Raw genomic sequence first — 25387 nt, forward strand, 5'->3', positions numbered from 1 at the left:
TCAGTACACCATCTTCAGATGTCCTGGGATGCTCTCGTGAGATATCATGGGGCCATCTGAGTTCCTGCAAGATCTTCAATAAACCATTTCCATTCTTTTATAAAAAGTTTGTTATCTTGATTGTATGTTTCACCATTTCTGCATATTCCAGAGGTTTTTGAATCCACTATTCCTGTGCTGGGACTTCTGCTTCTTTCCATTTTGGGGCAAGTAACATTCTTGCCGCTGTAGTCGCGTACATGAATAAGTTTCTATACAGTTTAGGTAGTTCTGTCCCTAGAATTCCCAAAAGAAAGGCTTCTGGGCTTGTTTATTTTTACAAAGGTTATTTTAAACATCCTTTTCAATTCATTATAGATTTCCCATGGGAAATTGTATCCCATTCTGGGTAACAGGTAAAAGCTAAAAAGGTAAAGGACCCGTGGACGGTTAAGTCCAGTCAAAGGTGACTATGGGGTTGCACCGCTCATCTTGCTTTCAGGTTAAGGGAGCCACCGTTTGTCCACAGACAGCTTTCCGGGTCATGTGGCCAGCAGGACTAAACCGCTTCTGGCACAACGGGACACCGTGACGGAAACCAGAGCACACGGAAACGCCATTTACCTTCCTGCCACAAAAGGGTCCTGAGTTGAGGGAGCTTTTGATTCTCTCCTTTCCCTCCCTCCTCTACTTGTTTGCCTCCTTCCCGTTTTCTCCTGCCTGTGGCCAGCGCCAGACACTGCTCTGTGGGGCTTTCGGCATGGCGCCTCCTCCTCTGAGGAGACCCGAGAAGACTCCCGAGTCAGCGGAGGGTGGCGGACCTGCTGCTGGGTTCCCCTGCTGGGCAGGCGCTGTGGTGCATGGCACCACTCAGCCAAATGGAAAAGATAGCTCTGAGTACCTATTTATCTACTTGCGCTGGTGTGCTTTCAAACTGCTAGGTTGGCAGGAGCTGGGACCGAGCAACAGGAGCTCACCCCGTTGCGGGGATTCGAACTGCCGACCTTCTGACCAGCAAGCCCAAGAGGCTCAATGGGAGTGGCGGGCTCATAGCTACCTCATGTCATTATCTCAATTCATAGATCAAATCCAAAAGCCAGTCACCCAATTACATGACCCAGATCAATTTCGCCTCCCCCCGTGGCTGATGAAGATATCTGAGTCATTCACTTGAGCAGGCTATAAGGACCAGAATGAATGAATGTGGAGATGTCAGAAGGTCTTAGCTTTGGTTATCTTGGTGCAGGTGGAAGGCTGGCGGGTTATCCCTCCCAGGCCCAGACAGAGGGGGGGCCATATGGGCGACTTGGCCCGGGCCTCCGATTCCAAAGGGGGCCTCGGTCAGCATATTCAAAATCCTTTCCCCTATGTATTTTTTAAAAGCACTATTGTATATCTATATTTTCCATTTTGTCTTTATATGCAGATACGGTTCAAGCCTTGAAATAAAATCATTTGTCAGCATAACTTTTGTGAAAATCATTTATATACTTACCTATTTATAAGACTTCAGGTACCCCCAGGGTAAAAAAGAGGGGGCACATTATCCACCTGGCCCGGGCCTCTGCCTGGCTCTGCAAGGCCCTGATCCCTCCTGTAAATCAGAAGGTGATTTCATGGTTCCCCAGAGAGCATCTGATCTGCATTGTATTGACTCTGGACGCAAGCCTCTTTCTGGCATGCTGGCCGGACCACCCTCAGTCTGAACAAGCACGCACCATTCTTGGGCCAAGAAGCAACAGCTGCTGCAACAACAGCAACACCTTCTGCACACACCCTACATTTCGTAACCATCGCCAGGGGTGGCTGGACAAGGCAGGAAACCGTCTGGACCGTGATTTCCCAAGCTTCACGCAAAGGCGTATTTATGTACCATGATACTTTACCAAATTTGAGGCACTCGCTGTCAGAGACTGGCTGGAAAACAAGGAGTGGTGGGAGGCACCAGACGTGGAACCCCCCCAAGGGAATCCCCAGGGTAGGAAGGTGGGGCTTCAAGGAGAGGTCAGAAGTGGAAGATTGAGAAGAGGTGCTAGATGCTGATGGGGAAACAGGGTTTTGTGAGCAGGAAGAGCCTGTGACAGGAAGCAGTTCAGACTCTGACGCTGAAACAGAGGGGGGGGTCAAGGGACTGCTGGAAAACCCAGGGAACTGCACGGTCTGGGGAAAAACAATGCTGTCCAGGGTTGTAAAGACTGCGGAGAGAATAATTGGGTGCACTCTTCCCACCTTGGATAAAATCTATGCTTCCAGGTGCCGTAAGAAAGCGGCAGAGATAGCGCAGGATAGTGCGCACCCCAGAAATGATCTCTTTCAGCTTCTGCCTTCTGGAAGAAGGTACAGGGTTATAAAGGCCAGGACTAGCCGCCTGAGAAACAGTTTCTATCCAAATGCGATTTTGGTTTTAAACACGGTGTAAGGTAGTCTCTATGGGAGTATATTGTATTTTAAAAATGGGGTATCAGAGTTTTTAGGGGGCTAACCAAGTTGGCATAGCTGGGATAGCAGGCTTGTTGGTTTTGAATGCCTCATGTAGATTTTTTTTTTCAATTTCGTTGTTCTGTATGGGACAATGACAATAAAGATTATCGTATCGCCTCTCTCTCCTGCTGTAACAAGCTCCTACACCCGGGTCTCCAAAAATTTGTAAAGTAATGGGGAGGTCAGAGGTGCGCAGACACAGTTTGAGACTGCTTGGGAAACATCTGGGAGAGGAGGAGCCTTAGAAAGGTGGAAGGCAGAGACCTTCAATCCTGGCAACTGCTCCATAGGAGGTGTTGCTGAGACCACCAAGCCGAGTTGTATGTTCCTTGAATGTTGTTGTTTAGTCATGTCTGACTCTTCGTGACCCCATGGACCAGAGCATGCCAGACACTCCTGTCTTCCACTGCTTCCCGCAGTTTGGTCAAACTCATGCTGGTAGCTTCGAGAACATGTCCAACCATCTCGTCCTCTGTCGTCCCCTTCTCCTTGTGCCCTCCATCTTTCCCAACATCAGGGTCTTTTCCAGGGAGTCTTCTCTTCTCATGAGGTGGCCAAAGTCTTGGAGCCTCAGCTTCAGGATCTGTCCTTCCAGTGAGCACTCAGGGCTGATTTCCTTAGGAATGGAGAGGTTTGATCTTCTTGCAGTCCATGGGACTCTCAAGAGTCTCCTCCAGCACCATAATTCAAAAGCATCCATTCTTCGGCGATCAGCCTTCTTTATGGTCCAGCTCTCACTTCCATACATCACTACTGGGAAAACCATAGCTTTAAGTCTACGGACCTTTGTCGGCAAGGTGATGTCTCTGCTTTTTAAGATGCTGTCTAGGTTTGTCATTGCTTTTCTCCCAAGAAGCAGGCGTCTTTTAATTTCGTGACTGCTGTTCCTTAAATAAAGAGTTAACTTCATTGACAACGGAGATCTGCTTCCTTTATTACTGACCTGCCACTGACTCCAGCCCTGACACCCCCACCCTCTCTGGGCCCAAATTAGTCCCTCGGAGAAGAGGCTGCCTGACTTCTCTCTGCGTGATCCACTTTCTTCCTTCCAGTCAGCCTAGGAAGGGGAACTTCATCATTCCCCCATCACGGGTGCAACCAGGTCATTCAATCAACACCAAAACCGGCTCTCTGTAACTCCCAAGCTATTCATGTTAGGCAGTCATGTTCACTGTATTACTTTTGGCGCAGCAGAATTATCCACGCTCAGAGAAGGTTGCCTGTCGCACCCCAGCCTGAGTCTCCCTTCTTGGACTTGCCTCTGTCCAATCTGACTCCGCTGGGGGAAGTTAACTTGGCTGCATCGGGGATGATTTTATCATTGAAGCCCTCTCAGTGCACAGGCCCAGCTAAATTATCAGTCCTGGGGGAGTCCTGGGGGAGGCTGTTGCACCCCAGCATGAATCACTGCTCAGTCCTCTTCTCCTTCACAGGGATATAATTAAAGCATCCCCCCCCTTAAATTGTACTTTTTTGATGGAAACATTTGAATTCAGTTAATATAAGTACAGTGTCTTTCAAGCAGATATTAATTGCTCCATCACCATCACCACAAACCACTTTGCGTGTTTTTTTTTACAAATCAAGCAGTGTACAGATTTTACAAAAGAGATAAATTCTGAAATAAATAAAGCTCATCCCAAACCCCATCCCAAAATAGGTGTTTGCTCTTCACATGGCACCAGCCTCGGAGAGCTTGCCTCGGCATTTCCAGACATTTCCAGTTCTTTGTTAAGCATCGAAGTGTCTCGGATCGTTCCAAATTTCCTTCGAAGCAAATCATGTAGGTGAAATTGGAAATCCCTTCCCCTGGAGAAACACCCATGGGATTTATGTGGGAAATAGTGGTACCTTGGTTCTCAAACAATGCCTTGGTTCCCAAACGCCGAAAACCCAGAAATAAGTGTTCTGGTTTTCGAACGTTTTTTGGAAGCTGAACGTCCGATGCGGCTGTCAGCTATTGTTTCTGGGGTGCTCCTTGGTTTTCGAACATTTTGCAAGTCAAACAGACTTCTGGAACCGATTAAGTTTGGCGCTTTTATTTCCGCTATTAATTTTGCATTTTTGTTTTTGAGGTTTTCCCCGGTTCATTTGTTTTTGTGACTCTGTGGAACCCAGTTCAGCTACTGCTTGATTGTGTGACTGCGGAAATGGATCAAAGGCCCCCATCCAAACGACGACTATCATCAGTGCAGGTAAGAAGAAAGAATAATTTTACTTTTTATCATCTACAATACTGTCTTATTCATTTTATAGTACAGTACATTGATTATTGCTTTCGTTTTAGGGATCAGTGTTCTCGTTAGATAGTACAATTCATGCTAAATTGCTGCTTTGGGGTTGCTTTTAAAAGTCTAGAAAAGGGTTAATCCGTTTTGCATTGCTTTCTATGGGAAAGCGTGCTTGGTTTTGGAACACATTGGTTTTGGAACAGACTTCTGGAACGGATTAAGTTTGGGAACCAAAGTACCACTGTCAATCACAGTTTCAATATACCTGCCAAATTTTATCAGTCGGTGGCCCACACAACCCTGCTCAGATAAACTGATGCAGGTTGTACAATCAAGCTCTGCTGTTGTTATTGCCTATCTCTCATCAGTTCTGGGATGTCTTGTTGGAAATCCAAGTTTGCCCCCCCAAAAAACAAACAAACAAATAAATATCCTCTACAACAGCTTCCTCTACCCCATGTCCTCCAGAGACTTTTCTTCAGCTGGGAATGAAGACTCTTGTGACACCTGAAAGCTCTTTCTTGTACGCATCCATCTGGTATGAAGGCTGAGACCCTCCCTGCCCGCAGAGTGTTTCTCCAGAGTGGTGCATGCTCTAGTTACCTCTCGCTTGGACTACTGCAATGCGCTCTATGTGGGGCTACCTTTGAAGGTGACCCGGAAACTACAACTAATCCAGAATGCAGCAGCTAGACTGGTGTCTGGGAGCGGCCACCGAGACCATATAACACTGGTCTTGAAAGACCTACATTGGCTCCCAGTAGATTTCTGGGCAGAATTCAAAGTGTTGGTGCTGACCTTTAAAGCCCTAAATGGCCTCGGTCCAGTATATCTGAAGGAGCGTCTCCACCCCCATCGTTCTGCCCAGACACTGAGGTCCAGCGCTGAGGGCCTTCTGGCGGTTCCCTCCCTGCGAGAAGTGAGGTTACAGGGAACCAGGCAGAGGGCCTTCTCGGTGGTGGTACCCACCCTGTGGAACGCCCTCCCACCAGATATCAAAGAGAACAACAACTACCAGACTTTTAGAAGACATCTGAAGGCAGCCCTGTTTAGGGAAGCTTTTAATGTTTAATAGACTATTGTATTTTAATATTCTGTTGGAAGCCGCCCGCAGTGGCTGCTAGCTAGGGATGATGGGAGTTGTAGTCCGAAACAAGATGGAGACCCACGTTTGGGAAACCCTGCTATAGTCCAACGGCATCACCCTGGCGTAAACCATTTTAGGGTCAATGCCAAACATTGGAAGTATGACGAACTGGATCTGAGCGCTTGCTCACCTTAATGTGTTAATGATTCGGCGCTCTTATTTTTCTAAGCGCTAAGCAGGAAATCAGTGAACTGAATTGTCAGAGGATTTTGAACACCTGGCATGTCATAATTGTTCCACGCGTAACACTTAGTTAGCACAATTTATTTCCCAAGGTTTGCAGTCATTAACCAATTAGACCTCCCAGTAACTCTCCCTTTGTGAGACTGAAGGCTGTCAATGACTCAGAATAGACAGTCGACAAAACGTGGAGCGGATTCCTGCCTATGGCTGGGTTGGAAGGAGCCGTGCAAGCCAAATGGAGCCTGAATGAACTCTGTGCTAGAGTGGATTGCTAAGTTTGTACCAAGCTGGATGTTCCATGCGAATTTGGATGGCCAGCCAAAGCTGAGAACCTGTTTTGCATCTGTTAAATTATGTAACTTATGTTTTTATATTGTGATTTAATCTTGTGAACCACCCCGAGACCTGTGGCTATAGGGCTATAGACTACTACTACAACAACAACTATTACTTATAATAATAAATGTACAAAGCCCTCAATATTATTAATCATGCATGTATCTAGGGATGAGGAAGAACTATCCCTAGGACAACTATCCCTCTCACCTCAGGCCACACCCCTCATTGGCTCTGATTCTGTTGTTACATAGGGTTACTGATTCACACTTGCGTGCATGAAAGAGTTAACCTGAGCCCAGAGATCAGGTTGCAGGTGGGTGTGGCTTAGCAGGTTCTCAGCAGGCTCTGCCCCCCAATCTGTCTTTCTCTTGGTGCTTCCTGGAATAAGCAAAGAAGGAGACATGCAGTCAATGGCTCCCAGTTGCAGGAAAAACCAAGTGAATTGAATCTATCCAGAAGAGAGATCGTATAGCCTGCATCTTTGCTAACCCAAAGACTGCAGGTGCTTTTTTGTAAGGAAACCAAGTACTGCAAAAAACCTTTTTCTTTTTTTATTCACTGCCATCAGATGGAGACTTGTTTTCAGTAACTTCCGGAAACTCTGTGAGTAAAGCATTCATTTACTCGCAAAGCTACGTGTCTGTGATTTATTCTAGCCTAAGTATTTTTGTGGGAAACATTTGTTTAAAAATGGATGAGGGCAGATGTAAATCTAACCAGGTTTTAATGTGCTTGGAGCAATTGCCATTGTGCTAACTCTGCTGCAAGAGAATAAGGATCTCTTTCCCAAACCTTTCTCTCCAACAGCTTTGCACCCTCCAGGAGTGCTTTGTCTGAGTGAAAGGTATCCCTGAACTCTGGCAATGCCTCTTGCTTGTCTCGATGGAGAATGGAGGGGCATGTGTAAGTGTGTGTAGAAGCGAGCCTGCTGGGCAAAAGTAATATATATTACCCCACCCACTTTGGCCCCTCCCACCACTGACAAGTGGCCCTCAGAAGGTCACCCAGAAGGGAATTTGGCCCTTGGGATCAGAAAATGTTTTCCCGATCATGGCTCAAATGTTACGATGAGCTTGTCAGCTGAGTCAGGGGGCAAAGCTTTTACCTCCTGACCAGTGAGCTAAGCAGAGGCCTTCTTCAAAACTAGAAAGAGAAGAAAATGCTCTTACCTGATCAGGTACGCCAGGCACATCCCGAAGAGCAGAAGGGTGAGTGGTGGCAGCAGGACTAAGACCACGACGGGAGGCTCCAGACCTAGACAAGTAACAGGGACGAGAGATGGGTCAAGGCAGGGCTACCTGAACTGTTTCCATCCCAGGTGGTCATTCTAAAAATTGTGACTTTAAGAAGCTTGCTCTTTACTTTTTCCTCTTCCCTCTCCACACCTCTTTCCTCATGTGACATATCTTTTTAGTTTTTTTAGCCCAAGGGCAGGGATTGTCTTACTACAGTGTGGTGTAATGGTTATAGTGTTGGACTAGGACCTGAGAGAGTTCAAATCCCCACTCAGCCATGAAGCTGACCTTGGGCCAGTTGCCATCTCTTCGCCTAGACTGCCTCGCAGGGTTGCTGTGAGGTTGAAATGGGGAGGAGAACCATGTACACAATAATAATAATAATAATAATAATAATAATAATAATAATAATAATAATAATTACCCCAGCCACTCTGGGCGGCTTCCAACAGAATATTAAAATACAATAACCTATTAAACATTAAAAGCTTCCCTAAACAGGGCTGCCTTTAGATATCTTCTGAAAGTCTGGTAGTTGTTTTTCTCTTTGACATCTGGTGGGAGGGCGTTCCACAGGGCAGGTGCCACTACCGAGAAGGCCTTCTGCCTGGTTCCCTGTAACTTGGCTTCTTGCAGTGAGGGAACCACCAGAAGGCCCTTGGAGCTGGACCTCAGTGTCTGGGCTGAACGATGGGGGTGGAGACGCTCCTTCAGGTATACTGGACCGAGGCCATTTAGGGCTTTAAAGGTGAGCACCCACACTTTGACTTGTGCTTGGAAACATACTGGGAGCCAATGTAGGTCTTTCAAGACCGGTGTTATATGGTCTCGGCAGCCGCTCCCAGTCACCAGTCTAGCTGCTGCATTCTGGATTAGTAGTTTCCAGGTCACCTTCAAAGGTAGCCCCACGGAGAGCACATTGCAAGCGGGAGATAATCAGAGCATGCACCACTCTGGGGAGACAGTCTGCGGGCAGATAGAGTCTCATCGTGCGTACCAGATGGAGCTGAAAAATAGCTGCCCTGGACACAGAATTGACCTGCCCCTCCATGGACAGCTGTGAGTCCAAAATGACTCCCAGGCTGCACAGCTGGTCCTTCAGGGGCACAGTTACCCCATTCAGGACCAGGGAGTCCTCCACACCTGCCTGCCTCCTGTCCCCCATCAACAGTATTTCTGTCTTGTCAGGATTCAACCTCAATCTGTTAGCCACCATCCAATGAGCTCCTAGGAAGGTATTGCAATTCGCTTTGGGGTATCTCATGAGAATCAATTAATAAATGAATAATAATTGCAAGCATTGCCTACTCTGGCTGGCAACATCTCAAGCAGCGGTCTTGCCCAGCGCTTGCCCCCTGGAGATCCTTTTACCTGACAATGCCAAGGACAGAAGCTGGCCCCTCTTTGCTTACAAACCCTGTGCTCTTCCACTAAACCCGCAGTCCCTCTCTGGAGGTTTCTAGCAATAATATGTTAACTTTTGCCCCAACTTTAGCTGCAAACAAAATGCCTGAAAGTCATTTGTCCCCCGCCCACCCCCCGCTCAGGGAAGAACTATCTGCGAGGCTCCCAGTTTCTTCACTGCCACCTTTGTCTTTGGAAACAACTCAAATTATATTAAGTTCTTTTCTTTTCTTGCTAAAATAAGCCAAGTATTCCCCAGGCCATTTCTAATTGCCAGAAGCCAGCGTAAACACACAACAGCCATCAGCAGCGAGGAGATCTACAGCTCAAATACCCCAGATCTGCTTTACAGTGGTACCTCGGGTTCCATACGCTTCAGGTTACAGACTCCGCTAACCCAGAAATAGTACCTCGGGTTAAGAACTTTGCTTCAGGATGAGAACAGAAATTGTGCTCCAGCGGTGCAGCAGCAGAAGGAGGCCCCATTAGCTAAAGTGGTGCTTCAGGTTAAGAACAGTTTCAGGTTAAGAACGGACCTCCGGAACGAATTAAGTACTTAACCCGAGGTACCACTGTATTGTAAACTTGGGCAGAGCAGAGGGACTCAGGACCTGAAGGCTAAATGTGGCCCCCAACCCTCTCTATTTGGCCCTTGGGAATCTCACTAGGCCATGCAACCCCTGAGCCCTGCTCCGTGCCACCCCTTGGGTGTTTTTGCCTGGCTGGAAATGTGTCCAAGATCTGAGATAAAGCCTCTATATTTGTTTCTAATGTTTTTAAATACTGAACTTTAAATGGTTGAAACAGTTGTGACACCTGCTGGAGAAGGCTGGACAATACATTTAACAAGAACAAACAAATAAGTTTGTCCTTCATTGCTCCATCTGCTTTTGCCTCTGTCCCCACCCTCCTCTGGCACACGGCCCCCGGAAGATCGTCTTGTTAAGGAAAAAAATTCTGGGGTGAGAGACTACTCAACAGTCCAGCTTGTCAGGCTCAGATAATAAAAACGTATGTGTTAAGTTGTGGGTGAACATATCAGACGACACAGCGATTCTTCAAATAAAGGTAAAGGTGAAGGTACCCCTGCCCGTACAGGCCAGTCTTGACAGACTCTAGGGTTGTGCGCCCATCTCACTCAAGAGGCCGGGGGCCAGTGCTGTCCGGAGACACTTCCGGGACACGTGGCCAGCGTGACATCGCTGCTCTGGCGAGCCAGAGCCGCACACGGAAACGCCGTTTACCTTCCCGCTAGTAAGCGGTCCCTATTTATCTACTTGCACCCGGGGGTGCTTTCGAACTGCTAGGTTGGCAGGCGCTGGGACCAAGCAGCGGGAGCACACCCCGCCACGGGGATTCGAACCGCCGACCTTTCGATCGGCAAGCCCTAGGCGCTGAGGCTTTTACCCACAGCGCCACCCGCGTACGTCCTGATTCTTCAAATAGCTCTTGTTTATTCACAGGCCAGAACAGAACTGAACTGAAGGGCTCAGTCAGCCTGCTTATGTAGAGCTCCACTACAACGTAACCGTAAACATTTTCTGTAACTATCCAATCACTGAACGTCACTTTGAATCCCTTATTTGCATATGTGGACCTGAGTGAAAACTATCCACAGTATCCCCCTACTGGCCCAGGGTGAAAGCTTCAGTACATAACAGTATGTGTTTTAAAACAGCTGATAAAAAGGAGTAATAAAAAGGCTGTTTATGTATGCCACTACTGCGGCCCATGTTTCGTTAGCCCGCAAATGGAAATTGAGCGAAGTCCCAACTAAAGAAGAATGGCAACTGAAACTGATGGAATATGCACAGCTTTCGGACCTAACACATAGAATAAGAGAACAAGAAGAACATACGTTTATTTGAAAATGTGGGCAGCATGAAGATAAATTCAACAGTGTAAATAAGTTTTGATGGATGTAATAATGGAATACTGAATGGTTTTAGCTTATGTAAAATATGCAGGGATTTATGTTATGCAAAATGAACCATGGAAAGAGAAGAAGGGAGTCATTGATATTTTAAAGATGTTTAAATGAGTACAGTGGTACCTCTAGATGCGAACTGGATCCGTTCCGGAGCCCCGTTTGCATCTAGAAGCAAACGTAACCCGTGTCCGCACGTCTGCGCGTGCGTGGGTCATGCTTTGGCGCTTCTGCGCATGCGTGTGACATCATTTTGAGCATCTGCGCATGCGCAAGCGGCGAAATCAGGAAGTAACACGCGCCGTTACTTCCGGGTTGCCTCAGAGCGCAACTCGAACGCGCTCATCCCGAAGCACATTCAACCCGAGGTATTCTAAATTGTAAAACAGAAAATTCAATTAAAAATTATTTGGGGAGGGAGAACAGAGCAATAAAAATAAACATCAGGAAAGGAGGGGTGGGAAGTTATGGGTGTATAAAAATATTATATGGTTTGAAATATCTCCAGAGACGTAATAAAAACGATACATGGATTAAGAAGGAGTGTCAACAAAGTGCAAGAATGTTAGATATGGGCAATACGGGCTCCACTTACCTCTGATGCAGGGAACATCTGGATCGAACCAACAGCTAGAATCAGCTGGGGGTGGGCTTCCACCCGGAAAGTGTATCGCCCTGCCCAGGGGTTGTACCAAGCCAGAGGACGCCACCAGCAAGTAGGTGGGGAAGAAATGGCTCCCTCTGCCGTCTGTGTCCAGCACAACATATTGGACCAGAGGTTTTCCTTTGCTGTCAGCCTCTACCCTGCGGCTGAACCCAGCAAAGTCGAGGTTTCTGACGTGCTGAGTCAACGTTTCCCCCGAGACCTCAGTCGCCCCCTGTTGATGAGCCTTGGCTAAAGCTTTTGCGACCAGGTAGATGGCATCATAGATGGTGCCGAAGAGTGGAGAGACCTGAAAAAGACAACAGGTTTTTAGCGCCTACCAAAACCTGGGAAATGGCAAACTAGAGCTGACATCCGTCATAGCATTTAGCTCACTTTTGCTTCCACAAATGCCCAGTATGGGGAGGAGAGAGCAAGCGAAGGATGGGGGAGATATTTTATGAAATAAAGAAATCCAGCTCCCCCACTCTCTTTTCCACCTGACCCAAAATGTTGCCTATTTTGGAAAGAAAAAGGAGCTTAACCAACGTGCCGTGTTGGAAATGGCTTCTAGCCATTCTTGGTTAATTATTGGGGAAAGCCATTGTGTTCAAAATTTATGGAAGTGCAGAGAATATCTCCTGAATGGTGAGGCTTGCTGACCTCCCAGTGAAGCAAAAATTCAATCTTCTCCTGTTAGGCAAAGACCACAAGACGATCCGGATTGTCGCCAGATTTTGTGCACAGACCATCCCCCGATTCAATCTAGTTTGTTAAGAAAATTCCCAAACCCGGATCCAGGGGCGACTTTGGGTCATTTCTGTAAGGTAGCCTATTTTAAAGTTTGTATGTGTTTATATGCCTATCGCACTTTTAAACTTAAAAGCCATTGTTGTATATTGTTTTAAATGTTTGTTTTGCTATTGGGATTGTGGTTCCATTTGCGTTTCTCAAGCTGGTTTTCTGACCATAATAAATTTCATGTTCATGTATCTCCTGAATGGAGTGCAAGGTTTTTTGCTGAGCTCACTTGCGAGGTTGCCCAAAGCAGGTTTGCAAGGGACCTTCCTTTCATTCTACAAATCACTTCTCTGGTGGTCTGTTGTGTCTGGTGGGGGTAGAAGACAGGAAGATCCACAGTAGGTGGATCACAGACAAGGACACCTGGGGTTTGGTCCTCCCTTCCTCTCTGCCAAGTGCATTTCTACAGCTATAATGTGGAGGTGGATTACTGAAGAAGGCAACAGTGATTGATTAGGATGAGTGCAGGAATGATATTTAGCTTTACATTTACATTTCCAGGCACAATTCAAAGTATTGGTGCTGACCTTTAAAGCCCTAAACAGCCTCGGCCCAGTAGACCTGAAGGAGCATCTCCACCCCCATTGTTCACTGAGGTCCAGCTCCGAGGACCTTCGGGCGGTTCCCTCACTGCGAGAAGTGAGATTGCAGGGAACCAGGAAGAGGGCCTTGTTGGTGGTGGCGCCTGCCCTATGGAACACCCTCCCAGCAGATGTCAAGTCAATAAACAACCATCTGACTTTTAGAAGACATCTGAAGGCAGCCTTGTTTAGGGACGCTTTTAATATTTGATGAATTATTGTATTCAATATTTTGCTGGAAACCTAGCCAGCTGGATGGGGTATAAATATATTATTATTATTATTATTAGGAGCAAAATGAAAGCCTTCTGCTCTATGCAGTCCTGACCTGCTCAGGCTCCAGATCGTGAGGGATTTCACCCCTTCGTTTCGCTGCCTCAAACGCCTCATAAAACGTTTTGTCCCCGGACTGCAAAGTAATGGTCAACACTGCGTCGTAGGCTTCCCGGAAGGAGCGGTCGTTTTCCAGAATGAAGTAGGAGTGGTTTCGGTACGGGAGGCTGTAGAACAACGTGTCGTACGGCAGGAAGACGTATCTGCCATCGGCCAGACCCATTTCTTGGGCCTTCGTAAGCAAGGTAGCCTGGTCCTCTCCTCCGATGAGAGCCGAATGCATGCACAAAATGATAACTGTGGCACAGAAATCAAAGAGTCATTTTAAGAACACCAGAATGGCCAGGCTGCTGAATCAAACCAAAGGCCCAGGTATAATGTCTCCCGACAGTGGAGGTAAAACATCATGGTCCTTACAAGAGCTGTATAAGGTACATAAGGCAGCCCAGGATTATTTCTGTCATAAAAGAAGAGCCTTAATGGGTCAAATTAAAGGCCTATCTAACATACCCTCCAACATTCCTCAGATAAAAATAGGGACATTCTGTTCTACATCAGTAATAATTTATTTATACATACATACATACATACATACATACATACATACATATGGGATGCGGGTGGTGCTGTGGGTTAAACCACAGAGCCTAGGACTTGCCGATCGGAAGGTCGGTGGTTCGAATCCCCACGACGGGGTGAGCTCCCGTTGCTCGATCCCTGCTCCTGCCAACCTAGCAGTTCGAAAGCACGTCAAAGTGCAAGTAGATAAATAGGTACCGCTCCAGCAGGAAGGTAAACGGCGTTTCCGTGCGCTGCTCTGGTTCGCCAGAAGCGGCTTAGTCATGCTGACCACATGACCCAGAAGCTGTCTGCAGACAAACACCGGCTCCCTTGGCCAATAAAGCGAGATGAGCGCCGCAACCCCAGAGTCGGTCACGACTGGACCTAATGGTCAGGAGTCCCTTTACCTTTACATACATACATTCCTACATACATACATACCGCATCCATCTGGCTGGGTTTCCCCGGCCACTCTGGGCAGCTCCCAACAGAATATTTAAAACGCGATAAAACATCAAACATTAAAAACTTCCCTAAACAGGGTTGCCTTCAGATATCTTCTGCAAGTAAAACAGTTGTTGAATCCCACCCAAAACAGTGACAGTCTGCAAGCGCCCTGAAACCTTCTCTATTCCCGCTGGGCCAAGGGCTCATTCTCACCCTCCTTACCCTTAATGTCACCGGCAGCTTGGATCTTGGCCCAAGTTCCTTCAGCATCTCCATCTCCTCTCCCCATTGAGGTGACGACACCCACCGGGAGCCCCCGGTTCCTCAGCGCCGTTGCCAACTTGTTAGCCGTGTCCCTCCAAAGCTCCTCTTGGGAAGAGACGATGCCGACATGAGCCCAGCTGAAATATTTCAGCACGGAGAGAAGGATCCCCGGCGGAGAGGGCAACGTTCGTACAAAAGTAGGGTGGTTGCCTGGACTGTCCAATTCGTCGCTGACGCAGGCCCAGGAAAACACAGCTTTGTTCCAGCTCCTGGCAAGCAGGGAGGCTGCGGCGCAGAAGCCTGGGTTCAGGGGACCTATGAAAGCTGACAGGTGCTTTTCATAGCCAATGAATCCAGCCAGGGCTTTAGAGGTTTGGCAGCCTTCCTCGCATAACATGCAGTCCAGCTGATGGGGAGAGTTAACAGAAGGGTCCACCCTTATCCGCTCCATAGCAAGCTTCGCAGCAACTTGGGGGAAAGCCTTGGAGAAGAAGGGGTCGCAGGTCCAAGGTCCCACCAGGCCGACGTTAAAGGCTGCGCAATATATTGGGAGAGGGAGCAGGGCCAAGCCAAGACCCGCCCACCACAGCCCCATGGCAATCTTGCAGGGCAGTGGAATTGTACATGGCTGCAGTCTTGCGCACCTTGAGACGTCTGAGATGAAGCAGCTTGAACTTTGCAACGAAATGGCCATTGTCTCCTGGCTGATTAGTGGCAAGTGAAGAATGAATGAATGAATCTTTATTTATGCATCTAGGAGCCAGTGTAGTGTAGTGGTTAAGAGCGGTAGTCAAGTAATCTGGTGAACCGGGTTCGCGTCTCCGCTCCTCCACATGCAGCTGCTGGGTGACCTTGGGCTAGTCACACTTCTCTGAAGTCTCTCAGCCCCACTCACCTCACAGAGTGTTTGTTGTGGGGAGGAAGGGAAAGGAGAATGTTAGCCGCTTTGAGACTCCTTCGGGTAGTGAGAAAGCGGGATATCAAATCCAAGCTCTTCTCTTCTTGTGTCAGCCATCGGCCATAGCAATAATACAACAATACAATAGACAAAGAATAGAAATAAAAAGTCAGTTATATAAAATACAGTCGTAGCTCGAGTTACAGACGCTTCAGGTTGCATTTTTTCGGTTACAGATCGCTGAAACCTGGAAGTACCGGGGCGGGTTACTTCCAGGTTTCGGTGGCCGCGCATGCACAGAAGTGCTAAATTGCGCTTTGCACATATGCAGAAGCACCGAATCGCAACCTGTGCAGACGCGCAGCTGCGGGTTGTGAATGCTGCAGGTTGTGAACGTGTATCCCGCATGGATCACGTTCACAACCTGAGCGTCCACTGTACATTTTAGGGTTTTGAATCAATACAGTGGTACCTCGGGTTACATACGCTTCAGGTTACATAAGCTTCAGGTTACAGACTCCGCTAACCCAGAAATAGTACCTCAGGTTAAGAACTTTGCTTCAGGATGAGAACAGAAATCATGTGGCGGCAGCGGGAGGCCCCATTAGCTAAAGTGGTGCTTCAGGTTAAGAACAGTTTCAGGTTAAGAACGGACCTCCAGAACGAATTAAGTATGTAACCAGAGGTACCACTGTAGTCAAACAGGGGATCTTATTATGACTGCCCCATCTGAAAACCTTGCAACATTTGTTGTCACCTGCTCCTCTTGTTCTGCCAAGAAAAAGGACACTGTGGCAGTGGCTGGGTGACCCGGAATGGACAATATATTTTAGAATTGCTAGGTTATGTAGACAGGGTGACAGAGAGGGTGGCAAGTGAAGGTCTTTGGGGCTACCTGGTCTGGCAACCAAGGATGCACATCATCCCAGGTGGAATTGGTAGATTTTCTCCAGGTGGGATCCAGAAAGGACTAGCTCAGGGGCAGAGCATATGTCTTGCCCTCAGGACATCCCTGGGGAAAACGTTCCACAAATGGGGAACCACCACAGAAAGATTCTGTGAGATAAGGACCACCAACTCTTTTTTTTCTATTTTCTTTTTTTGTGCAGCTGTCAATAAATTTGTGAGCAAGTCTTTCATAGCCTGTCAACCTTCCACCCCACTGTAAATTGATAATAATGCTACCTCTGGACTTTCAGTCAGCTTTAACCCAGTGATTTCTGTCATCTCCTTAAACACCTTTTGCCAAAAGAATTGTACATATTTACACCCCCACCACATGTGAACATAATTCCCTGTTTCCTGGCACCCCCTCCGATATAACACCGAATATTCATTGTTTATTTGATCTAATCTGACTGGTGTTAAATACCATCTCCAAACTAATTTATATATAAAAAAATCTTTTATTCTTACAGTCAACATTTTCAGTGTACAATTCTTCTATATATTTCCCCAGCTTTGACTATCTGTCTGCCCTATCTGTCACCTCTTTTTTGATGCCCATGGCAGCCATTTCATGCTGGCATCTGCAGCACTTTTATCAAGATACGAGTACTGGCACCTCATTTTTTACCCCCCCCCCAAAAGTGCAAATGACACCTGCACATTCAGGAAATCTTCTACAGCATCCTTGACCTGAGGTTTTTCAGCCTCTGCTTCAAAAATCCACCCCACTAAAAGGCAGTCTGCTCTTATAAGCTTGCACCACCGGCAAGTTCTTCCGTATGTTCAGCAAAAATATCCTCTTTGTTATATTTCAGCCCATTGCTCCAAGCTCTAGAAACTGAATGAGGCAGAGTGATATTGGTATTGGCCCAGGAACTTACCATTGGGGTGGGCTAGTCATGGAAATAAACCATTTTCCGCAACCATCTCTTATTTTTAAAGAGATCTTCAGCTATCTGTGTGGATGGGGAAACTGTTGCTCTGTGGGTTTTACGGAGATATTATTTCAGATCATCTTTCTAGCAGGTGCTCAAGATGAGGAGAGCCGTTTCCAACTTCACATCGCGATGCCCACAAAAATAAGAGTAGCTATCCTCTCCCGTCCATCTGTTTCTTGACTGTTTGATCAAACGAGCTCTAATGGACCATTTTGGATCAGTTTTATCACAGTCAGGTTTTGGAGATCAGGACTTTGGAGAACAAGGCTGTATTTGGTCAGTTGCAGTTGGTCTGCTTCCTCAATCTACATTTCATTCATCTACAAGAAAACCACATGGAATCAACTTACCGGCTCAGTTGAATGTAGTTACAGACATTACTGACCACCACAACGCAGCCAGCACAGAGTTCGAGGGAGATACTTCACAACAGCAGGCTCAGTGGAAGCCCTTGGTTTTTCTTACAGCTTGAAGAAAATTCATTTACGAATGAAATAACCAGTCCTCAACTGCCAGAAGAGGCGCCGACAGTTGCCCTGAACTTGGTTATAGAAAATGGCACGTTCAGCACCAAGGAGAGTTCCTCCCTTGGGATTCCTAATTGGAACTGCTTTGACAGCAGGCTAACTAATGCTCTTGGTAGCGTATTATCAAATGAAAGGCGCTGCTCTCGTTTCAAAGTTGTTCTCCTTTGGGAGGCTGCCACCAACCTGAGTGTCTCAAAGTAGCCCCAAATGCAAAGCAGCATCTTAAATCCCAACATCAGCGAGTGAGGCAGCGCTTGTGAGCAGCCGTTCCTCTGTGAAAACACATCCCAGCTCTGAATCGGAGGTGCCCGCCATGACTGCAATTGCAGGAAGAGCATATTAAACCTCTCATACTTGGATTAAGAGGATTTCGATTTGTACAATACGGGTTTTGTTGCAGAGCTGGGAGGTCAATGCAAATCCAGAGGGATCAAGGCCCTGGTGTTGGGGACATGGATTCAGAGTGAGTTTAGCGGGAAGTAGAGCACACTTAAGAATTTTCCTCCCTATGGGGAGTTTCCCTCCAGAAGCTGAAGTTAGGGAGGAATTGCTGCAGCGCAATTGCTGACACACCTTGTTAACATACACACTCAAACCTTATTGTCGAATATACCGTATTTTTTGCTCTATAAGACTCACTTTTTCCCTCCTAAAAAGTAAGGGGAAATGTGTGTGCGTCTTATGGAGCGAATGCAGGCTGTGCAGCTATCCCAGAAGCCAGAACAGCAAGAGGGATTGCTGCTTTCACTGCACAGGGGTCCCTCTTGCTGTTCTGACTTCTGAGATTCAGAATATTTTTTTTCTTGTTTTCCTCCTCCAAAAACTAGATGCGTCTTGTGCTCTGGTGCGTCTTATAGAGCGAAAAATACGGTAATCCGTTCAGGAAGCCCATTCAGCTTCCAAAACGTTTGACAACCGAGGTGCGGTTTCTAATGGTTGCAGGAGCTTCCTGCACTCAAACGGAAGCCGTGTCAGATGTTTGGCTTCCAAAAAACGTTTAAAAACCAGAGCATTGACTTCCGGGTTTGTGGCATTCTGGAGTCGAAACATTCCAAAATGGAGGCCCTCAGGATCCGAGGTTTGACTGTAACAGCTGTGCTCAGAGATCTCCACTGGTTACTGATTTGCTACTAAGCCAGGTTCAAGGCATTACTGTTAGTCAGGAGTCAGCAAACTTTTTCAGCAGGGGGCCGGTCCACTGTCCCTCAGACCTTGTGGGGGACCAGACTATATTTTTTGGGGGAAAGAAGAACGAATTCCTTTGCCCCACAAATAACCCAGAGATGCATTTTAAATAAAAGGAGACATTCTACTCAGGTAAAAACACGCTGATTCCCGGACCGTCCGCAGGCCGGATTTAGAAGGCAATTGGGCCAGATCCGGCCCCCGGGCCTTAGTTGCCCTACCCATGCTATTAGTACATAAAGCCCCAAACAATTTGTGACCAGTTTACCTATGAGATCGCCTTATCCCCAAAATGCTACACCTTCCACTGTTACCACATACCCATTTTTTAGAACTTGATCTTTTAGCTTTGCAGTACCTATACTCCCTGCCTATTGACATCAGGAATAGGCCTTTACAGTACTCTTCTCAGTGCCGGGTAAAACCATCTTTGTTTAGACAAGCCTACCCAGATGTTTTTGAATTCTGGTGCTGGAGGAGACTCTTGAGAGTCCCATGGACTGCAAGAAGATCAAACCTCTCCATTCTGAAGGAAATCAGCCCTGAGTGCTCACTGGAAGGACAGATCCTGAAGCTGAGACTCCAATACTTTGGCCACCTCATGAGAAGAGAAGACTCCCTGGAAAAGACCCTGATGTTGGGAAAGATGGAGGGCACAAGGAGAAGGGGATGACAGAGGACGAGATGGTTGGACAGTGTTCTCAAAGCTACCAGCATGAGTTTGACCAAACTGTGGGAGGCAGTGGAAGACAGGAGTGCCTGGCGTGCTCTGGTCCAGGGGGTCACGAAGAGTTGGACACAACTAAACGACTAAACAACAACAACCCAGATGTTTAGAAAGTCAATGGGAGTTTCAATCTATTCTCAGTCTTTTCTTTTTGAAAGCTTAACATTGATTTTGCTAAAGTTTTAATAGATGGTTTTTTGTGTGTGTTTTATGGGGGGGGGGTGTTTTTACTTTGAGGTTGTTGCTGTTTTTACAATCCAGCAGTGTCTAAATCTTATCAAACAAATAACAGGGGTCTCAGAGGAGCAGACTGAAAGTCCTTTTACACCGGCATCCTGGCTGTGGCAGTGAAAAGCTCACAAATGGTTTCGTGTCATCCCAATGTTGTTTCTTCATAAAACTTCTATGCCACTTATATAATTTATAATAATAATATATTACTTATACCCCTACCATCTGACTGGGTTTCCCCAGCCACTCTGTGTGGCTCCCAACAGAATATTAAAAACACGATAAAACATCAAACATTAAAAACGTCCCTAAACAGGGCTGCCTTCAGATGTCTTTTAGAAGTCAGATAGTTGTTTATTTCCTTGACATCTGATGGGAGGGCATTCCACAGGGCGGGCGCCACCACCAAGAAGGCCCTCTGCCGGGTTTTTAAAGTTGCTTATTTTTTTTTCTTAAACCCACCTCAAAGCAGTTTACATACCAAGCTGCAAGTGGGGAAGGGGTCAGGGAAAAGGCTGCTAAATTTATGTTATACAGGTTCTATGTGCAGATGTGCAGCCCTAAGATTATACAGATGCAAGTTTCACTGATTTGAGGGGAAACATTTAGGCAAATAACTGGCTTTGGCCCAGGCTTGTATCTCCCTATATGAACTTGCCTGGTGCTGAGATCCTTGGATGAGCACCTTCTCTCAGTCCCATCACCATCAGAAGCATGGCTGGTGGTGACACAAGGCGGAGCCTTTTCTGTAGCTGCTCCAAAATTCTGGAATTCCCTCCCAAGAGAAGTGAGCTTGGCTCCCTCTTTGTCATCCTTCCACCAGCAGGCTAAGACCTTCCCGTTCAGACAGGGCTTTGGAAACTAAGGTACAAGCAATGATGCTCAACGGGCTGCTGTTTGGAGCAAACTGCATTTTAATTGCTAGTATTATTATTATTATTATTATTATTACTGGTGACTGGGAGCGGCCGCAGAGACCACATAACACCGGTCTTGAAAGACCTACATTGGCTCCCAGTACATTTCCGAGCACAATTCAAAGTGTTGGTGCTGACCCTGAAAGCCCTAAACGGCCTTGGTCCTGTATACCTGAAGGAGCGTCTCCACCCCCAAGTTTAAGTTTGGGAACCAAAGTACCACTGTCAATCACAGTTTCAATATACCTGCCAAATTTTATCAGTCGGTGGCCCACACAACCCTGCTCAGATAAACTGATGCAGGTTGTACAATCAAGCTCTGCTGTTGTTATTGCCTATCTCTCATCAGTTCTGGGATGTCTTGTTGGGAATCCAAGTTTGCCCCCCAAAAAACAAACAAACAAATAAATATCCTCTACAACAGCTTCCTCTACCCCATGTCCTCCAGAGACTTTTCTTCAGCTGGGAATGAAGACTCTTGTGACACCTGAAAGCCCTTTCTTGTACGCATCCATCTGGTATGAAGGCTGCGACCCTCCCTGCCCGCAGAGTGTTTCTCCAGAGTGGTGCATGCTCTAGTTATCTCTCGCTTGGACTACTGCAATGCGCTCTATGTGGGGCTACCTTTGCAGGTGACCCGGAAACTACAACTAATCCAGAATGTGGCAGCTAGACTGGTGTCTGGGAGCGGCCACCGAGACCATATAACACTGGTCTTGAAAGACCTACATTGGCTCCCAGTACATTTCTGAGCACAATTCAAAGTGTTGGTGCTGACCCTGAAAGCCCTAAACAGCCTCGGTCCAGTATACCTGAAGGAGCATCTCCACCCCCATTGTTCTGCCCAGATGCTGAGGTCCAGCGCTGAGGGCCTTCTGGCGGTTCCCTCACTGCGAGAAACCAAGTTACAGGGAACCAGGCAGAGGGCCTTCTCGGTAGTGGCACCCGCCCTGTGGAACGGCCTCCCACCAGATGTCAAAGAGAACAACAACTACCAGACTTTTAGAAGACATCTGGAGGCAGCCCTGTTTCGGGAAGCTTTTAATGTTTGACGTATTATAGTATTTTAATATTCTTTTGGAAGCCGCCCAGAGTGGCTGGGGAGGCCCAGCCAGATGGGCGGGGTATAAATAATAAATTATTATTATTATTATTATTATTATTATTATTATTATTATTATACTGCCCTATACCCAGAGGTCTCAGGGCAGTTCACAGAATAAAATCAAAATATCAAAAACAACTCAATAACCCCCCCAACAACCCCCCCCCCCATTTTAAAAGGGCATAGGATGTCTATCAAATCAACCAAAAGCCTGGTTAAAAAGGAACATTTTTGCCTGGTGGTTCTAAATGTGCTTCTGATGCATTTTGATTATTGTTTCAAACTAGCTTGTTTTTTATTATTATTACTGCCAATCAGAAGGTCAGCAGTTCGAATCCCCGCGACGGAGTGAGCTCCCGTTGCTCAGTCTCAGCTCCTGCCAACCCAGCAGTTCAAAAGCACATCAAAGTGCAAGTAGATAAATAGGTACCGCTCCGGCGGGAAGGTAAACGGCGTTTCCATGCGCTGCTCTGGTTCGCCAGAAGCGGCTTAGTCATGCTGGCCACATGACCCGGAAACTGTACACCAGGTCCCTTGGCCAATAAAGCGAGACGAGCGCTGCAACCCCAAAGTTGGCCACGACTGGACCTAATAGTCAGGGGTCCCTTTACCCTTTACCTAGAATCATAGAATCATAGAGTTGGAATAGACCACAAGGGCCATCGAGTCCAACCCCCTGCCAAGCAGGAAACACCATCAGAGCACTCCTGACATATGGTTGTCAAGCCTCTGCTTAAAGACCTCCAAAGAAGGAGACTCCACCACACTCCTTGGCAGCAAATTCCACTGTCGAACAGCTCTTACTGTCAGGAAGTTCTTCCTAATGTTTAGGTGGAATCTTCTTTCTTGTAGTTCTTGTAGCACCTATGATGCTTTAAAGCAGGCTTCCTCAACCTCGGCCCTCCAGAAGTTTTGAGACTACAATTCCCATCATCCCTGACCACTAGTCCTGCTATCTAGGGATCATGGGAGTTGTAGGCCAAAAAAATCTGGATGGAAAAGGTTCAGGAAGCCTGGTTTAAACACTGGGAGCTGCCTTGAATCCCAATTTGGGAAAAAGGTGGGATATAAAATTATGGAATTATTGAGCTGGAAGGGACCTGTAGTCCAATCCTCTGAGATGCAGAAATCTCAACACACGGTCCCCCATCCAACCTGAAACCATACCAGACCCTGCTTAGCTTTGCTAAATAAATGAACTGCGCTTAAGGTGTTGCAAGAAAGGGAGCAGGGAATGAAATAATCCCCTTTTGCCCACATTGCTGTGGGATGCTTAATAGTTTCTGCAGGGACAACTGGGCCAGTTTTTCTCATTAAACAGAGCAGGTGCTTAAGGACTCCTGAACGGCTAATTTTCCAGCTGGTTATGTGATTTGATAATGAAAAGTGCTTCTTGCATATAAGGTCTATTTAAAAAGAAGGGGGGAGTGGGCCCCTAGGTCCTGCCGCTCAGCAGTTTTTGCTGGAGTTTGATTACAATTGATAGCTGAAGCACAAGCAAGTCCAAACTTGCCCTCCTGAGTAACAGCCGTTTCCTCTTCCTTGTCTGTTTTTCACATTTGCAACATCAGCCTCTAGTACAGAGCCAAGAGGAAGGAAAGCAAGCACTGAAAAATGGGTCCTAAATTCAGTGTGCTGTAGTGGTTAGGGTGTTGTTCTATGACTTGGATTGAGACCAGGGTTCAAATCGCTACTCAGACATGAAACCTGCTGGGTGACTTTGGGGCAGTCTGACCTACCACTCTGATTATTATGTTGTTTTTTTAATTGAAGGGCAGCATTGGTGGAGGGGAAAGGAGTACGACAAGGCTGTATATTGTCTCCCTGCTTATTTAACTTATATGCAGAATTCATCACGCAAAAGGCTGGGCTGGATGAATCCCAAGCCGGAATTAAGATTGCCGGAAGAAATATCAACAACCTCAGATATGCAGATGACACAACCTTGATGGCAGAAAGTGAGGAGGAATTAAAGAACCTTTTAATGAGGGTGAAAGAGGAGAGCGCAAAATATGGTCTGAAGCTCAACATCAAAAAAACGAAGATCATGGCCACTGGGCCCATCACCTCCTGGCAAATAGAAGGGGAAGAAATGGAGGCAGTGAGAGATTTTACCTTCTTGGGCTCCATGATCACTGCAGATGGTGACAGCAGTCACAAAATTAAAAGACGCCTGCTTCTTGGGAGAAAAGCAATGACAAACCTAGACAGCATCTTAAAAAGCAAAGACATCACCTTGCCAACAAAGGTCTGTATAGTTAAAGCTATGATTTTCCCAGTAGTAATGTATGGAAGTCCCATGGACTGCAAGAAGATCAAACCTCTCCATTCTGAAGGAAATCAGCCCTGAGTGCTCACTGGAAGGACAGATCCTGAAGCTGAGGCTCCAATACTTTGGCCACCTCATGAGAAGAGAAGACTCCCTGGAAAAGACCCTGATGCTGGGAAAGACGGAGGGCACAAGGAGAAGGGGACGACAGAGGACGAGATGGTTGGACAGTGTTCTCAAAGCTACCAGCATGAGTTTGACCAAACTGTGGGAGGCAGTGGAAGACAGGAGTGCCTGGTATGCTCTGGTCCATGGGGTCACGAAGAGTCGGACACGACTAAATGACTAAACAACAACAAATTGGTGGAGGGGGGGGGATATCTTCATACAAACAAGAAAATAAAATTTAGGAGGGCATCTCCACCATCTAAGTGTTAGAATTCCTGCTCCACAATTGCAGTCATGGGATTTTTGTCTTTCACATGACGGTGTATGTTTGGACTCCACAGAGTGGGAAGTGACGGAGACAGGATGTTTGTGTTACTGTGTTCCGTGAAGTGGGACTATTGTCCTTTGTCCTTTTTCTCTTTGCTGTCTGATGCTAGAGAGAGAAGGAGCCATGTTGCAGTGCTCCATGTGTGTTTATATGTAAATAAAGTAGTTTAATCAAAATGCTGAGTTGCTGCGGTCTGTCACGAGCAGGTTGCGCAAACTCTGTGGATCCTTAAGTGTGCTGGTGTCTGTAGGTATCAGTCGCTGTGATGTTTGGGCAGAAGAAAGCTTTTGAAGCTCACGAACGAAAGACCAGGAGGGAGAGAACATGCCAGTCAGGCATGTGTCTCTGCCGGGGTCCTACTGACACTAAGCCCTGCCAGTTTCTGGATTCTACATAGAACCCTGCAGAGAATCCAGAAAGTGGCAGCTAGACTAGTGACTGGGAGTGGCTGCTGAAACCACATAGCACCGGTCCTGAAACACCTGCATTGGCTCCCAGTATATTTCCAAGCACAATTCAAAGTGTTGGTGCTGACCTTGAAAGCCCTAAATGGCCTCGGCCCAGTAGACCTGAAGGAGCGTCTCCACCCC

General features: G+C 46.9%; 2 protein-coding genes across 2 annotated transcripts in view; both read right to left on the reverse strand.

Annotated features, from left to right (window-relative positions):
- The window catches only part of LOC128412478 (retinal guanylyl cyclase 2-like), a 52558-nt gene extending 37386 nt beyond the window's left edge, over window positions 1-15172 (reverse strand). The window contains exons 1-4 of the mRNA XM_053385435.1: window positions 14527-15172; window positions 13280-13581; window positions 11522-11879; window positions 7530-7614 (exon numbers count right to left, since the gene is read on the reverse strand). Coding sequence (XP_053241410.1) covers window positions 7530-7614; window positions 11522-11879; window positions 13280-13581; window positions 14527-15151 — 1370 coding nt within the window. The 5' untranslated portion in view covers window positions 15152-15172. The remainder of the gene's footprint in view (window positions 1-7529; window positions 7615-11521; window positions 11880-13279; window positions 13582-14526) is intronic.
- LRRC32 (leucine rich repeat containing 32) overlaps window positions 1-25387 on the reverse strand; it is a 159450-nt gene that overhangs the window by 70834 nt on the left and 63229 nt on the right. The gene's annotated exons all lie outside the window — the stretch shown is intronic.

The sequence above is a fragment of the Podarcis raffonei genome, chromosome 4, assembly GCF_027172205.1.
Source record: "Podarcis raffonei isolate rPodRaf1 chromosome 4, rPodRaf1.pri, whole genome shotgun sequence".
NCBI lineage: Eukaryota > Metazoa > Chordata > Lepidosauria > Squamata > Lacertidae > Podarcis > Podarcis raffonei.